Consider the following 16,540-nt stretch of genomic DNA (forward strand, 5'->3'; position numbering starts at 1 on the left):
TGCAGGGTGAGAGATAGAGGTTTAATTTCATTTTGCCACATATGGATTTCCAGTTTTGCCAGCACCATTTGTTAAATAGGCTGTCTTTTCTCCAGTGAATGTTTTTGGCACCTTTGTTTACTATGACATAACCATATTTATGTAGGTTTGTCTCTGTGTCCTCTATTCTGTATCATTGGTCTACAAGTCTATTTTGGTGCCAGTACCATGCCTTTTTTATTACTATAGCTGTGTAGTATAGTTTAAGGTCTGGTATTGTGATGCCTCCAGCTTCACTTTTCTTGCTAATGATTGCTTTAGCTATTCTAGGTCTCTTATTTTTTCCAAATAAATTTTGTGATTGCTTTTTTCTACTTCTATGAAGAATGTCATTGAGATTTCAGTAGGAATAGCATTAAATCTGTATAATGCTTTTGGTAGTATGGCCATTTTGACAATATTAATTCTGCCTATCCAGGAGCATGGGAGAGCTTTCCATCTTCTATTAAATTTCTTTCTTTAGTGTTGTGTAGTTTTCATTATAGAGGTCTTTTGCCTCTTTTGTTAGATTGATTCCCAGTTTTTTTTTTTTTTTGAGGCTATTGTGAATGGAGTATTTTCCTCATTTCTCTTTCAGTAGATTCATCACTGATGTATAGGAATGTGTTTGATTTATGGGTGTTGATTTTATATCCTGATTTATTTAAGAGAAGTTTTAGACCAAATGATATTGCTGGATATTCTCTGATGCTAAATTTTGGACTACTTTGTTTTTCAATGTGTGCTTTTCATATTCATAATTTGTTACTCCTACTATATGCATTTCTAGAGCTTATACCAAATACTCTTTAAAATGTCCTGTTTTTACTGGTAATCACGGAATTGTATAAATATTTATGTATTTTATAGTATAAATTAAAATATTAATATAAAGTTTGTCCCTTATCAACTATATGTTATAATATATTATAGTAAAACCATATGTTATAATTTTGACTCTCCCATCCATGTTTTTCTCTCATTACACTAAAATCTGCTGAGACTAAACAGTGTAGAGTGAGAAGTAGGAGGATTAGTTTAATCACAAGGTAACACATTTAGCTTGGCGAAATCTTATTTTTTTAACTGTACAAATAAGAGAAGCATACTAGATATCTGTATTTCTTAACTCCTTTCTAGTTTCAGATTCTCCTGAATTTTTCCTCTAGAATTGAAGATATATTTTGTCAATATCACTATTATATATCTCAAGTTGCAGGCTTTAATTTATTCACAGCATTTTATAGTGCCTTGCCTTCCAGGAAACCTTTCCTAATTCATATGGGTGAGTAGGGGTCCTGGTAGGAATACAGATGATAACTGCATATCTTCGTGCTGCTCTGGGGCAGCAAATTGCCCTATAACTGGTTTAACAGATATTTTTAGATCTTCAAAAATTATAATTGGGTGGAAAAAACATTTTTCCCTTAATTCAATTTACTATTTATATCCATTTGTTAGGAAACTCAAAATTTTAAATCCACATAATAATTTTATTTTGAATAAACATTGAAACTATAAGGTATACAATTCTGCCCATGTATTGATAAAATATATTAGACAATGGTTGATTCTAGTAAACAGTAGCATAACTCAAATTCTGTGAACTCTATCTGAACTTATGTCTAAATCACTTGATAACCAAGGTTTAAGTTTAACCTAAATTTCTCTGAGATCAGGAAACTCATCTCTGAATTACTATTATATCTCTATGTTCTAACCTGGAATATTAAACATCTGATAAATTTTAAATGAAATATACTAAAATTTTACATTTTACTTAGGTATATGATGTGATATACAAAAAATAACAAAACATAAAATATTTACTTGTCAAATATACATGTAATTAGACAATATAATTTATATATGTAAATTTAGGATCATATGTAATTGTGTAATTCTTATGTCTGTAGTATCTTTGTTGCAAAGTCAATTATCAATAAGTTCTTTTAATTCACTTTGTATTTTAATAGGTAATAAAGTCAGTGTAAAGGGATATGTTGGGAAAAGCCAATATATTCTAAGTTATTGTTAAATTGTGTGAAACAATATATAGAAATTATGAACTTCAGAAATGGAGTACTTTTCACATATGATCTGTAAATTTGAAATTTTTATTGAAAGATGAGAATTGTTGACCAACATGGTACAGTTTTCATTCAGTCAGTATTTCATATATAATGCTCTGCTATTAAAATATTTTAATATTCATCTGAATCAGTATTTGTACATTAATTTATTAGAATACTGTAGAATTATATTTATGGGCTAGTTAGCCATTTGGAACAATAAGAACCAATAAAAATATTCGGGCTGGGGCTGTAGCTCAGTGGTAGAGTGCTTACCTAGCATGCATGAGGCTCTGGGCTCAATCCCTGGTACCACGTAAAATAAACAAATAAAATAAAGTTATTGTGTCCATCTACAACTATAAAAATATTTTAAAAAAAAACAAGAATCAATAAAAATTTTCTTCAGAGTTAAAAACATTTCATTCACAGTATTTTGAAGATGTATTTTGTGGAAGCATGTGATACTAAAATTAATATTTTAGTGATTACTTTTAAAAATATTTAGTAGTTCTCTAGCATTGATTACAAAGGGAATACTATTTATTTATAATAAAAAGTATTACAAATGCAATTTCAAATAAATTTAGCAACTAAAATTAAGTTCTCTGAGTACTTATAATTCATGGGTTATAATGCAGATATGAATACATATTCCATATATATTACCTAAAGAAATATTTCCTTAAATCGATATTCTTTGTTTATGTCAGTAAAAATGTTAAAGCAAATTTCAAGTTAAAATAAATTATCACCAAAATTGTTCTAAAGCAGTGTTTTTTCAAATGTCTGTAAGACCTGTAAATTCTCAGTGCTTTATGTGGGAGATACAAAGGTCCTTGAATAAAATGCAAAATCATGTAATAAAAATGTTAATAAGAATTCTCAAGGGTAATCCCCTTCAACATGAAGGTCATTTGTTTGACCAACCATGCAGCTTAGAGAACCACTGAGAAAAAAGGGAGACTGGACTGGCCAGTTTGGATCAACTGAATCAACACTGAGAGTGTTGAATGATGGGTGTCACAGCCAGTAGACCTTTACCCCTCAGACATCCATGTATTAAAGGGGAAAACATGTCAGTAGGTATCATATGGCCTTGATTAAATTCAACAGCCATTTGTAATCAAATCTTTAAAGTAAATGGAATTATTGAAACATAGTAAGACTAGTTCTCAAAACACAATAAGTACAAAATAAACAAAAATGCCAAAGTTCTTTTCATTAGAATTAGGAAAAAAGTAGTAATACTATCATTATTATTATTCATCATAGTTTTTTGAGGTCCTAGCTATACGATATGGAAATGAATTGGTTTATGTTTGGGGACAAAAAGAAACATAGTTACCTTCTTTGCAGATGACTGATTGTCTACCCAGAAAATCCAAGAGATCAAAAAATTACTGTGATTAGTAAGAGCTTATGATATATATATATATATACACACATACATATATATAATAGTGAATTTTACCTTCACGTCTCTCTATATAGCATCAACTAACTATAAATAAATAGAAAGAATGCCAATGGCATAGAGAAAGGGGAACAGGGAAGTACTGGAAGCTAAAATGGAGCAAGTTCTATTCCATGCATGTATAATTATGTCAGAATGAACACCAATATTACCTTTACTGATAGTATACTAATAAAAACATGTAAACAAGACATTTTGGTAAGACAAATGGATGTATGAAAAATATACAGAAATCAGTATTTCCAGAAACTTAGAGTAAGATATCATCCTGCAGTAAATATTCCTCCTTGTCCCAGGTGATCCTGTCCCACAACTCTTACTTGTTTAGGAAAATATCTCTGGAAAGAATCACACAGAGCAGTGTATATGATAAAGCCAAGCAGTGGGCATGGGTGGAGACCAGGTCTGTGAGATGAATGGTGGCATTCAGAAGAATGTAGGGATCTGCTAAAGCAGTGAGACAATATTGCCACCTCCCTTTAAGACAGCTACTACCCATTTGATCCTGACCCTTGTCCTTAATATTCTGATCAACATTTTTTTTCTGATCAAGTATTAACCTAATGCTTAACTTTATTACAGTTTCAAGCCCTTCTCCCGCTTTACCTTTCTCCCTCATTCCCTTTCCTTTCCTTCTTAGTCCTTTCCTTTTAATTTTCCTCTTCTTCCTTCTATTTCTTATTCTCTATTAAATAAACATAAGCCTATCTCATCATGATACAAAGTCAAATTTTAAAGTATTATGAGACCATATTCTAATATAAAATCTGATTTATTTTTATACCATATGATTGTTTTTACTATTAGTAGTGACTTATTATGTTTGAACTTACTATTTTGTAATAATTTGCATATTAGGCAGTATGGATTAATCAAATCTCATAGTTTTGTGGCCTTAGTTCTGAAATGTTAGTGGGAATAGTAATCATTGATCTATTTCATTTTATTGAAATTAAATAAAATTCAATCCCATTTTATTGGGATTAGATGAGTTAATTCATGTTTAATTGTTAAAATGGTGCCTTGTATTTAGAAACTACTTAATAAATACTATATTTGCTATTAAAGTTAAATGAAAATCAATTTAGCAAATAATGAGTGAATACCCACAAAGTGCCAGATGTTATCGTGAGTAAAGGAACAGGCATATTTGTTGAACATCTTATATTGGTCAGGCTTGGGGGATGTAGTAATGAATAGAACAGAGTTCCTATTTTCTTAGTATTTATGATATTATTAAGATTGTTACTTATTAAAGTTATAGAGACTGGCTTTATAAATGTGACTGACCTTTAATATTTTGACCTGTTTTACATTTAGGACATCTTGTATTATGAGCAACTTAAGATGAATGTGATACAACATGACCTTTTGGTGGACAGTCTAATATATAAAGTAAGTAAAAATATGTATAGTTTTTTTCCATTTCATTATCATTAAAAATTAAGAGTTTTTCATATGAAGGACAGGTACTAGGTGCAATGATATATGTTAAACTTGAAAAATAATTTTTAGTGCCAGGAACCTGTAATCACAGCTACTCAGGAGGCTGAGGCAGGAGGATTGCAAGTGCTAGGTGAGCCTGGCAATTTAGTGAGACCTTGTCTCAAATAAATAGGTAAATAATAATTTTAAGTTATCATTCTACCTATAAAATTAAGGTTGGCCTTCAAACTTACAGTCTGAATTCAGTGTTTTCATTTCCCTATGAATCTGTCCTCATGATCCTTTCCTGGGCCTCCTGTTTTTTCAGTAAGAAAAACAGATTTAAAAATTTAAGTTTTCTACACAAACAAAATATAGAAGCAACTGAAAAGAAAAACAGAGTATAATAATTTCATCATTTTTATCTCATGATTCTTTAGGGCCTACTTGTATGTCTCTTTGAACTGAAGTCTTTTTAAATTTGTTTTAGTTTCTAAATATATGGCCATATATATTTCAAGTTTCAGGGTAGGAATACTTTGAATGTTTGTCTTCAAGCATCTGTTAATCAACTTGTTGAGTCAAGTTGTAGATGTTTAATGCATAACATAAGATATGACTACTGCCGGATTAGTAATTTTACTATTGAAGAGACTTGGATTTTAAATTCATAATTTAAAATGTAAAGGAGATTCTTACTGCAGTTCTCATAAATGGGGAAGAAAAGATAACATGTTGAAGACCTTGAAATGTGTCTGAGTAGAACATGGCCAAGGGCAATAATAACAACTGTGATTGTGTGACTGCTTACTATTTGCCATATAGTGTACCAAACTTTTACCTAGACTATCATTTAATCCTGGCAACTACCATAAGAATAGTAGGCACCAGCATTTAGGCTGTCAGTATTTTCCTTGGAGGTGAGGAGGACTCCCATTCTGCAATAATATGTCTTAAAAATCACAGAGTTTTAGGGGAAAATAGAGTACACCTTGCAAAACTTTTGCAGCTTTGTAATCAGAGTACTAATAAAAACAAACACTTAGGCAAAAGCTATTTAAAAACACAAAATAATAATAAAATAACTGCTAAAAGAAATAAACCAAAAATAATAAAATAATGCAAATGGAAGTGGTGCACTAAGTCACTGGGGCTGCTGATAAAGTGGTTATGAGAAGTTCAGCAACTGAAAAATATACCAGGCTGGAGGTGCCTCTCTGAAGAGGGAGCCCCAGTGCAAATGTATATTTTATTTTTTAAAAAGAAGCTATGAAGGCCTATGCATGTAGCAGTTGCATTTTTAAAACTTATTAAAGCTTTATTACACTCCCTATAACAAAGACAGAGTTTTAAATTTAACTGAAAATAAAGTGGTGAAAGGAATGAATGGGACAAGGCAATTCTAAATACAAAATATCATCAGTCTCTCAGTACACTGTTATTTTATTTTTAAAAAATATTTTTTAATTGTTGATGGACCTTTATTTTATTTGCTTATTTATATATGGTGCTAGGAATCGAACCCAGTGCCTCACACATATGAGGCAAAGTGCTCTACCACTGAGCCACAACTCCAGCCCCACTACACTAAGTTATTAAATGGTTCTGCCTTAACTGCTTTCTGTTTTCCCACAAAGTTGCCTTGTGTCCATACCTCTACCACGCGGCCTGCGCAGTGGTTTCGTTAATGAGGTTCTAGGCATAAAGTTAGTTAGAAGAGATCGAAATAAAACACACAAACCAGTTACCTTATTTATATTGCTAGGTCCGAGACGGCTCACCTCTCTGGTTCCCACCTCTAGCCGCCCAGCAGGGCAGTGAGGATTACTCTGGGCTAGCAGGAGAGAGAGAGAGCGAATACGCCGGGGAGTAGCCTTTTATTTGGGGAACAAGAGATTCAGGGGAGAATTCCATCCAATGAAGGTTGAGGGGGGGGCTGCACTCCAAGGTCAGGGTCAGTGATTGGGTCCCCGGAATCAGTGGTCAGGCACACCCCCACACGGATGGGCTCTCTCATCAGGAAAGGGTCGGGAAAGCTTCGACAGAGCCAAAGCACCTCAGGCCCTTAACGGGAGTCACCCAATCACATGTCAGAATGGCTCCCCACATATCCCCCCTTTCTTTTCTTAACAATGAAGCGGCGGTTCACTCTTTGGAGTTCCTGGATTCTTGATTGGAAGAATCGCCATCCTATGGTTACAATACAAAAGAGAATTAACAGCAAGGAGAATAATCCAATAATGTACCAAGCGGAGTGTTTAAGAGTATTTCCAGGGTTGAATCCATTTAACTCCTTCAATATTTGGTTAGCCAAAGAAGAAGGATCTGAAAAATCAGCTCTGTTATTTTGAATGTCTTGGATATGGTGATGAAGTTCCAGAATATCCAAGCTATTATTACTATTTTGCCAAATACCTAATAAATGGTTTTTAACCTTCTCCCAATCCCAGAGAGAAGCATTGTACCTTGCAGCTGTAACACATACATACTTATAATTAGCATGGCATTTAAGCCTTTCCTTAAATTTTAAGGCTGAAAGTTCATTACCTATGTTTATAACAGTCACCTCTAAGGCGTTTAATTTAGTCTCAATTCTTTCATCAATATTTACTTGATTACGTAGAGCCTTGGAAGTATTTTGAGCTAAATTATTAAGAAATTTTGCATGCTGAATATTCTGAGACAATGTCAGAGATGCAGAGACAGTTGAGGCAATAAAAGAGACCAGTGCTAAAACACCAACAATTATGACTCCAATAGCACGTTTAGGTCTTGTTAGCTGGGCATGAATTTGCTGCAAGACTTGTAAACCAGCATCAGCATACCATGGCTCTGAAATATTAGCAGGTAATAAAACGAAAGAGGGCTGATGAAGTATCAGCATTCCTTTTCCTCCATTATACCTAGAAATACAATTAGTTAGGTTGCACTTATTACAAGTAACAATATATCTGTCATCTATCCATTTAACTTTTACATTTCCAATAATTAAAACATAAGGAGATTGGACACAGGCTTTTAAGCCATAGCAAGATCCCTCTTTACAGTTCTTGCCGACAAATTTTGGTAAAGGTTTATCTGTAAAATGTAAATACTCTGAGGAAGCAATTAAACGCCAAATATCTTTTTGAACACCTCCTTCACTATAAGTCAAAATATTACTAACAAATCCTGCAGGTGTCATAGCAGAATTTCTTCGTAATTGTCTCTTATCAATTTTTGGAGACCAGTCTAAAATATACCCACTAGCTTTAGACACCTTATGTTGTACAGGAAAGGTATTTACACAATCTATCCATTTAGGAAAGGTGCCAATTTCAGTTGTAGAACTATTTGGACAGTGGGGTATCGGTGGAGGTTTTGTAGAAATGACTGGCTTGTTATGGGAAAGTCCCATCTTAATTACTGATCTAGTATTAGGTTTTAAGTCCCCATAAATAGAATTATTTGTCAGTCTAGGTTTACCGATCGCTGTCTTTTCTTCAAATGATACTTTCAGACAGCCAGCATGTTTATCATGTGACCAACACAAAGGTAATTGGGCACTGTAGCCAGAATAATTAAATCTAGTCACATGATTGGGAGTAATATGAGTATCTGTAAATCCTCCCATCATGAATGAGTCATTAGTGAATACTGGAATAGATTCTCCAGTCCACACAGCTGGGTGTACCAGGGGTGGATCTGGGAAATATGTCCAGTAAGTGTCTACTTGATTCCCTTTTACCTGACAGCCCAGTAGGGCAATTACTGTTGTTACCATCAAGACTGGGGTCCTGCTCTTTCCTAGGCGTCGAAGTATTCGGGAAGCCTGGGTTGTTAGTTTCTTCACATCTTTCCACGAAATCAGCCTTTTGGCTGGTTCAATCTGGTTTTTCTTCATCTTTTTCCGATATCTCTTCCTTCTGGGTAGTGGCTCCTCCGGGTCGATCCTCAGTCGCTTGAATTTGGGTTCTATCTCCTCCATGTCTGATAGCACGTTCAGGCACCCAAATAGGACGGAAAGTACCTTCTGGGAAGATACAATCATGACCCTTTCCCCACATTATTACCGGGTCTGGGCCCTTCCACTGACCAGTCTGTAAATCTTTCCACAGAACTCTGCCTAAGGGGCCTGTTACTGAGGGAGACATTTGTCTCTCAGCAGCAGTGTGACCTTCTGTGTCACAGTTTAAAAAAATTTAAAACAAATAAGGCATGATTAAGGCTATTTTGGGGAGTCACAGTCTTATTCCCCCTTTCTAATTTTTGTAATTGAAGCTTAATAGATAAATGAGCTCGTTCCACAATGGCTTGACCTTGGGGGTTATAAGGAATTCCTGTTTTATGATTAATTTTAAACTCTTGGCAAAATTGTTGAAAAGAAGAGCTTACATAAGCTGGAGCATTATCTGTTTTAATCTGCATAGGACACCCTAAAACGGAAAAAGCTGCTAAGCAATGAGAAATTACATGTTGAGTATTTTCCTTAGTACGTGCTGTAGCAAAAATAAATCTAGAATAAGTGTCCACTATGACATGCACATAACATTGCTTACCAAATTGAGGAATATGAGTTACATCCATTTGCCATATTTGATTTGGTTTTAATCCACGGGGGTTTACCCCTGATGGCAGAGATGGAGTGTGAATAACACACTTAGGGCATTGGCTTACAATCTGACGAGCTTATTCTCTAGTAATATTAAATTTTTTACATAAGCTAGAAGCATTTTGATGATGTAAGGAATGGGAAGCTAGTGCACAGTCATACGAAGACATCTGTTGACAAAAAGCTACTAACTTATCAATTTTGTCATTACCTGAAACTAGAGGTCCAGGAAGATTAGTATGGGCACGGATGTGTCCTATGAAACATGGGTACTTTCGCATTAGCACTGTCTTTTGTAAATTATGAAATAATTCAAATAACTCCTGTGATGAAGTAAACCCAATAACTGAGGTTTCAATATTTTTGGTAACTCCGACTGCATATAAGCTGTCAGAATAGATATTAATAGGCTCATTTGAAAAATAATCTAAGGCATAAATCAGAGCTTGAAGCTCTGCTCTTTGGGCAGAAGTATAAGAAGTTTGTATTACCTCTGAGTGAACACGGCTGAAGAAACCTGCCTTACCAGAGTTGGAACCATCCGTGAACACCGATAAAGCTTCCTCTATTGGATAAGAACGTACAATTTTTGGAAAAATAAGTGACATTAATGATGCAAATTGTACAATCTTATCACGAGGATAATGGCTATCTATCTGTCCAGGAAAATCTGCAAAGGCTATCTGCCATGAGCTAGAAGTTTGAAAAAGCCAATTAGTCTGTTGAACAGAAAATGGAATAATTATGATATCAGGCTCAGATCCAATTAATTGTAAAATCCTAGTTCTACCTTTAATTACTAATTGAGCTATAGAATCATGAAAAGGAATTAATGTTTTTTGAGGGGAGTGGGATAAATAAATCCACTCAATAACTCCTAATCTTTGCCATATGGCTCCTGTTGGGGTATGTTCAGTTGGGAATATTAATAAATACACTATTTCTTTAGGATATATTCTAGTAAGCTGTGCATTTTTAATTGCAGTTTCAACTTTTCTCAAGGCTGTTTTGGCCTCTAAGGTTAGTTGACGTGGAGAGGTTGGAGAAGGATTTCCTTGTAATATCTGAAATAAAGGACTTAACTCAGAAGTAGTTAATTTTAAGGATGGTCTTAGCCAGTTAATATCTCCTAATAGTTTTTGAAAGTCATTAAGGGTATGTAACTCTTTAACTCTTATCTGAAGATTTTGAGGACGGACTGTACGTCCTTGAATTATCTGACCTAGATATTGAAAAGGAGATACCTTTTGAATTTTTTGAGGAGCTATACATAAACCCATTGCTGTAAGTGAAGTCTCTAACTGAGTAAAAATTTCTGAAAGTACCTCTGGATTAGCATGAGCCAATAATATATCATCCATAAAATGAATAATATATGCATCAGGAAAACTATTTCTTATGGGATCTATCGCCTGATCAACATATTTTTGGCACAGTGTAGGACTATTACGCATTCCCTGGGGAAGTACCTTCCAGCAATATCTTTTAACAGGTTCCTTAAAATTAATTGCTGGGACAGTGAAAGCAAATCTTTCACAATCTTCAGGATGTAACCTTATAGAGAAAAAACAGTCTTTTAAATCTATTACCATCAAGCTATAATCTAAAGGAATGGCTGTGGGGGAGGAAAGTCCTGGCTGTAATGATCCCATAGGCTGAATTGCCTGATTTATTGCCCTTAAATCCTGTAGTAATCTCCAGTTTCCTGACTTTTTCTTAATAACAAAAATAGGGGTGTTCCAAGGACTAAGTGTTGGTTCAATATGACCAGCCTGAAGTTGTTCCTCAACTAATCTATGAATTATTTTAAGCTTTTCCCCTGAGATGGGCCACTGAGAAATCCATAAAGGCTCCTCTGTGAGCCACGTGATTTTTTCAGCTGTCTTAGGGATCGGGGAAGTACTCAGGGCCCCTAGTAAAAATTTTGGTCTGGAGCATTTACTAATCTTTGTCGTGGAGACTGGCTTGTAAACAGATATTCTTCCTCAAAGGTCTCCTTATCATCTCCAGGAAAATACCTCTGATTAACTTCCTCAACTGACCTTATAGAATTTGGAGTAACTAATAACAATCCCATTTTGGCTAAAATATCTCTTCCCCATAGGTTAGCTGGTAAAGACTCTAATACATAAGGCTTAAATACTCCACTGTTCCCATCGGAATCTTCCCAACGGAGATAGTTGGCACTTTGAGCAGGCTGTGAAACCTGTCCTATTCCCTCTAGGTTAGCTGGTGCTACATGCAAAGGCCAGTTCCTAGGCCAAAACCTACTGGACCATACTGAGATATCAGCCTTTGTGTCTATTATACCTAGGAAATTTTTATTATTAATTTTAAATTTTAATAAAGGGCGTTCTTGCTGTACTAACTGGGACCAGTATACTCTGTCCGGCGGTTTAGAAACTGAATCTACCAGCAGGTGCCTTTCTGAGACACAAGGCAGTAATATTAATTGAGCAAAAATATCCTTTGGGGTAAGCCTTAGGGCATAATTGGATTTTACAGTAACATATAACTGTCCTTTAAATTCTGAATCTATCACACCAGGTATTACCTCAATGGCTCCCTTTAAACTATTACGCCCCAAAGTCAAACCTACAGTATTCTCAGGAAGCGGCCCGAAAGTCCCAGTAGGGATTTGTTCTGGCCCCGTTTCAGGATCTAATTCAACTGTCTTTGAAGGTCCTAAGAAAACTGTCTGTGATCTCTGTCCCTGTCCCGGTAAAAATCGCAGACTGTCCTGGTCGGCGTCAGTGACGTCACACTGTGCGACCTTTCCCTGTATTGTTGCTGCGCCCGGGGAGGGGCCGAACGTAAGTTTTTTGTCCTCTCGCTAGGAGGAAATGCCTGCGGCGAGAAGGCGGGCTCTTCCGCGCCATCTGAATCCACCGCGTGGCTCTGAGTCCTGCGATATCTATTATCGCCAGTAGATGGAGCCCTAAACCTAAAATTGCGCATGCGACACTCGCGGGCAAAATGATTATTTTTCCCACAAACCTAACATCTACCGCGGGACTTTTCACCTGAATTTTGCGGCCTCAAGGTTTCTCTTAATGCTGTCGCTAAAGCCACCATTTGCAACTGAGTGGAATCTAAGTCAGAACACAGGCGAATATACTCAGAAATTGTTCCTTTTTTACGATGTGGTCGGAGAACATCCTGACAAATTTTATTTGCGTTCTCAAAAGCCAATTGCCTAACGATAAATTCGCTAGCTCCTGGGTTCCCGATGGACCTATTCGCAGCCTGATACAGTCGGGCTACGAAATCTGAATAAGTCTCACTGGCACCTTGTCTGATTTTGGTAAGAACTAAATTGGACTGGTCTTTGGGGTCGATTTGCCTCCAAGCGCGTTTTGCACAATCAGTTATTTGATTGTATACTACAAAATCATAATTTAACTGTCTTTCTAAATCAGCGAAATCTTCAGTCCCTAAAAACATCGTTACTGGCGTTTCTATGCCCTGTCTTCTGTTTCTTTCTGCCTGTTCATTACAAAAATCAGTCCAATAAGTCTTCCAAAGTAAGTAATCTCCCCCGCTCAGACAAGATCTGGCTAAAAAAATCCAATCGCTAGGAGGAAGGGGTTGTGAGCAAATATTTTCTATTAGACTCTGTACAAAAGGCGAATTTGGACCATACGTCTCACATGCAGTTTTTAATTCTTTGATAGTTTTAAATGGGATTACAGCGTGAATTCTAACTCTCTGATCTTCCTCATTAGTTTGCTCAAAAACTGGAAAGAGGTGAAAATCAGTAGTATCCTCTCCCATTTCTTGAGCCTTCCTAATACCTTGCTGGACTGGGGTAAGAAAAGTCATCTTTAATTCAGCATACCTGTTAAATTTGGTCCTTCTAGCAGGTACTGGCCGAATTCGAATAGCTTGGGCAGGCGGTGTTAAACGTAGCCTATTAAAATTTCTCTCTAAGTCCTGCATTTCAACGTCTGATTCTTCTTCCTCAGACTGTGAGCTGCGGTCAGACTCTGCACTATCGCCATTTGGAATTTGGGTTTCTAAATCACGTGGCTGAGAAGAACCCTGAGTCCCTCTAGGAGTTTCTTCCATATTTTCCTCTCTAGGAAGATCGTTTACCTCTTCCGGAGGGCTCTCTAAGATTAGAGATGTTTATCCTGTATGATGCTGTTCTGTACAATCTGCCTGCGGGCTAGCCTGCACAATTTTAACCTTTGGCTTGGCCCCTAGTGCCTTTGTTTTCAAACGGCTCAAGGGAAAGGGAACTAACTTAGCCTCAGGCTGATTTTCCATTTGAATAGACTTAACAGCTCTTTGAATGCCTTTTAAAAGGTCTTCAGGGGGCCACGAACTTTGGCCCATATATTCAAAAAGACAAACTTCTAGGGCCGTCCAAGTTTTCTGTATATTTTCTATGCTTCCAGGTATTTCATTAGAAAGACAGACTCTCTGTAACTTCCTTCCTAATTTCTCCCAAGTAAGTAAATTTGGAGACTCTTGGTCACAAAACCAAGGACAATATTCACCTACAACCTTTAAGAATTGTAATAACTGAGTTTTCTTTATCTGTTTTCCTTTCTGATTAATTATACTGTCTAAAATAGTCAGATACATTTCCTTATCCATAGAAGTAGAATTTCCCATTTTAAGTAATTTAACGTCTCTTTCCTTCAATATCTCTAGGTACTTTTGTGACCCAATTGTCACCTCTTCCTTTATCTTTATTTTTATTCCTTATCTTCCTTTATCTTTATTTTTTTCCTTATCTTTCTTTATCTTTATTTTTTTTCCTTATCTTTTTAGCGCGCTCTCACTCAATCTAACTAATCTAGAATGCCCCCCTCGTGGGCGCCAATTCTACCACGCGGCCTGCGCAGTGGTTTCGTTAATGAGGTTCTAGGCATAAAGTTAGTTAGAAGAGATCGAAATAAAACACACAAACCAGTTACCTTATTTATATTGCTAAGTCCGAGACGGCTCACCTCTCTGGTTCCCACCTCTAGCCGCCCAGCAGGGCAGCGAGGATTACTCTGGGCTAGCAGGAGAGAGAGAGAGCGAATACGCCGGGGAGTAGCCTTTTATTTGGGGAACAAGAGATTCAGGGGAGAATTCCATCCAATGAAGGTTGGGGGGGGGGCTGCACTCCAAGGTCAGGGTCAGTGATTGGGTCCCCGGAATCAGTGGTCAGGCACACCCCCACACGGATGGGCTCTCTCATCAGGAAAGGGTCGGGAAAGCTTCGACAGAGCCAAAGCGCCTCAGGCCCTTAACGGGAGTCACCCAATCACATGTCAGAATGGCTCCCCACACATACCTACAGTTTTCTAAAAGTTACTATGACCTGACAATTTGTACTAGGGTTTCTTAACTTTCCTTCATTATCATATCCCTGAGGGAAAAAAATTATTTCTCTCTAATAAGAAAAATTAGATACTAGAGAGTCAGATTTTGTTGGCTAGGGATGAGTTTGGGAGAATCACATTACCATTAAAATATGCAAAGAGTTTTGGTCCTCAAGAACCAGTTAACTCAGTAAGAGGCAGTATCACCAGTGGTGCAGATGTGCAGTCTCTACCATTGCCTATATTGTCTTCCGACATAGAAGACCCACTCCATTCTTTCCCTTTGTTCTTTGGCTTTAAGTTTTTCCAGACTTGGTACACATTTACTACCTCCACAGTCACCCATGACTCATTTCATCCCTACCAATTGCTGATGTGCTCACCAGCAAAGTTTCATCTATATTATAATGGACTTCTGCAATATTTCTTTGTACTTCTTTCCATATTTTTGCTATGTATATTTTCTTGTCAGCAAGAATGTAGACTTTAGGAACTAAATATTGTCTTTCTTATTTTTTTGTGTTTTGATGTTTGTGTTCATCCCAATCAGTCAATCAATACTTGTTGAATTGATTATATATTACTTAGGTCGAAAAGTATGGCGTGCTTTATATCTGGGGTTTTTTGATACAAGTTCGGGATCTGTATTTAAATATATGTACTGATGAAAAAATGAAAATTACTATAATTATAGAGGATTTTAGTTAACTTTTAAAATAGATTTCTGGGGGCCTGCTCTGTTTCTCATATTGTCCTGGGCATTTATCCATACTTTCTGAAGTAGCTAATGATGTCCCATGTACAGATATGAAGACCTAGGCTTGGAGTCCCTGACCAAAGTCATACAGCTAGAAGTAGTTGAACTGGATTTCAAATCTTTGTCAGATCTGTTGGAATATCCATGTTTTTTTTAATGCATTACAATCCTTATTACACATATAGAGCACAATTTTTCATCTCTCTGTATATAAAGAATATCCATGTTCTTATACAAAGCAGCAGGTTCCAACTCACTGTGCAAAATGTTCAGAGATATCTCGGGGAAAGTGGAGATGTTTTGGTTTACTTTTCTGGGCTTTTGTTTATTTGTTATTGGGGAAGGATACCTGCTGCATCATGTAATTTCTGTTAATTTTTATTTATTTGTCCTTTATTCTTCAAACATGTATTGGGTACTACTATATGGAAGTTACTGTGGTGATGCTGAGTATATAAAAATCAAGGAGAGCAGAAATTTATAAAGTGGTCTCAGGTCAGGAAGTGAGAATAGAGTTATATTTAAAGGAAGGAACTAATACTTGATTTGGGAGAAGTCAGTGACTAGCTCTTAGAAGATGAGTTTATGAAAAGTCAATATTAGGTTCCTAGGAACAAATGGTGATTGGCAAATGAATATTCACAAAGGCCAGAAAATATTTGGTATTTTGAGGGAATGTCAAGTATGTATATTTGAATTATGAGATTAAAGCAGAAATTTGGGACCAGTTAATTTTGGTTGCTTCTAGATGCTATGATTGTATCTAGTTTTCAAGTTTTATGACACCTAAATATTAAAGGGATATAAAATTGAAATAAATAATAAAGTTACTAATTGAACCTTAAAAAATGTAAGGAAGTAGTTATCAAATAATGTGTCATA

General features: G+C 36.0%; 1 protein-coding gene across 3 annotated transcripts in view; it reads left to right on the forward strand.

Moving 5' to 3' along the window:
• The window catches only part of TBC1D19 (TBC1 domain family member 19), a 146,475-nt gene that overhangs the window by 72,516 nt on the left and 57,419 nt on the right, over window positions 1-16,540 (forward strand). For all 3 annotated transcript variants that reach the window (XM_081303212.1, XM_081303211.1, XM_081303213.1), the window contains one exon: window positions 4,888-4,962. In XM_081303212.1, coding sequence (XP_081159338.1) covers window positions 4,888-4,962 — 75 coding nt within the window. The remainder of the gene's footprint in view (window positions 1-4,887; window positions 4,963-16,540) is intronic.

Source organism: Spermophilus citellus (genome assembly GCF_964194105.1).
Source record: "Spermophilus citellus genome assembly, chromosome: 8".
NCBI classification, from domain to species: domain Eukaryota; kingdom Metazoa; phylum Chordata; class Mammalia; order Rodentia; family Sciuridae; genus Spermophilus; species Spermophilus citellus.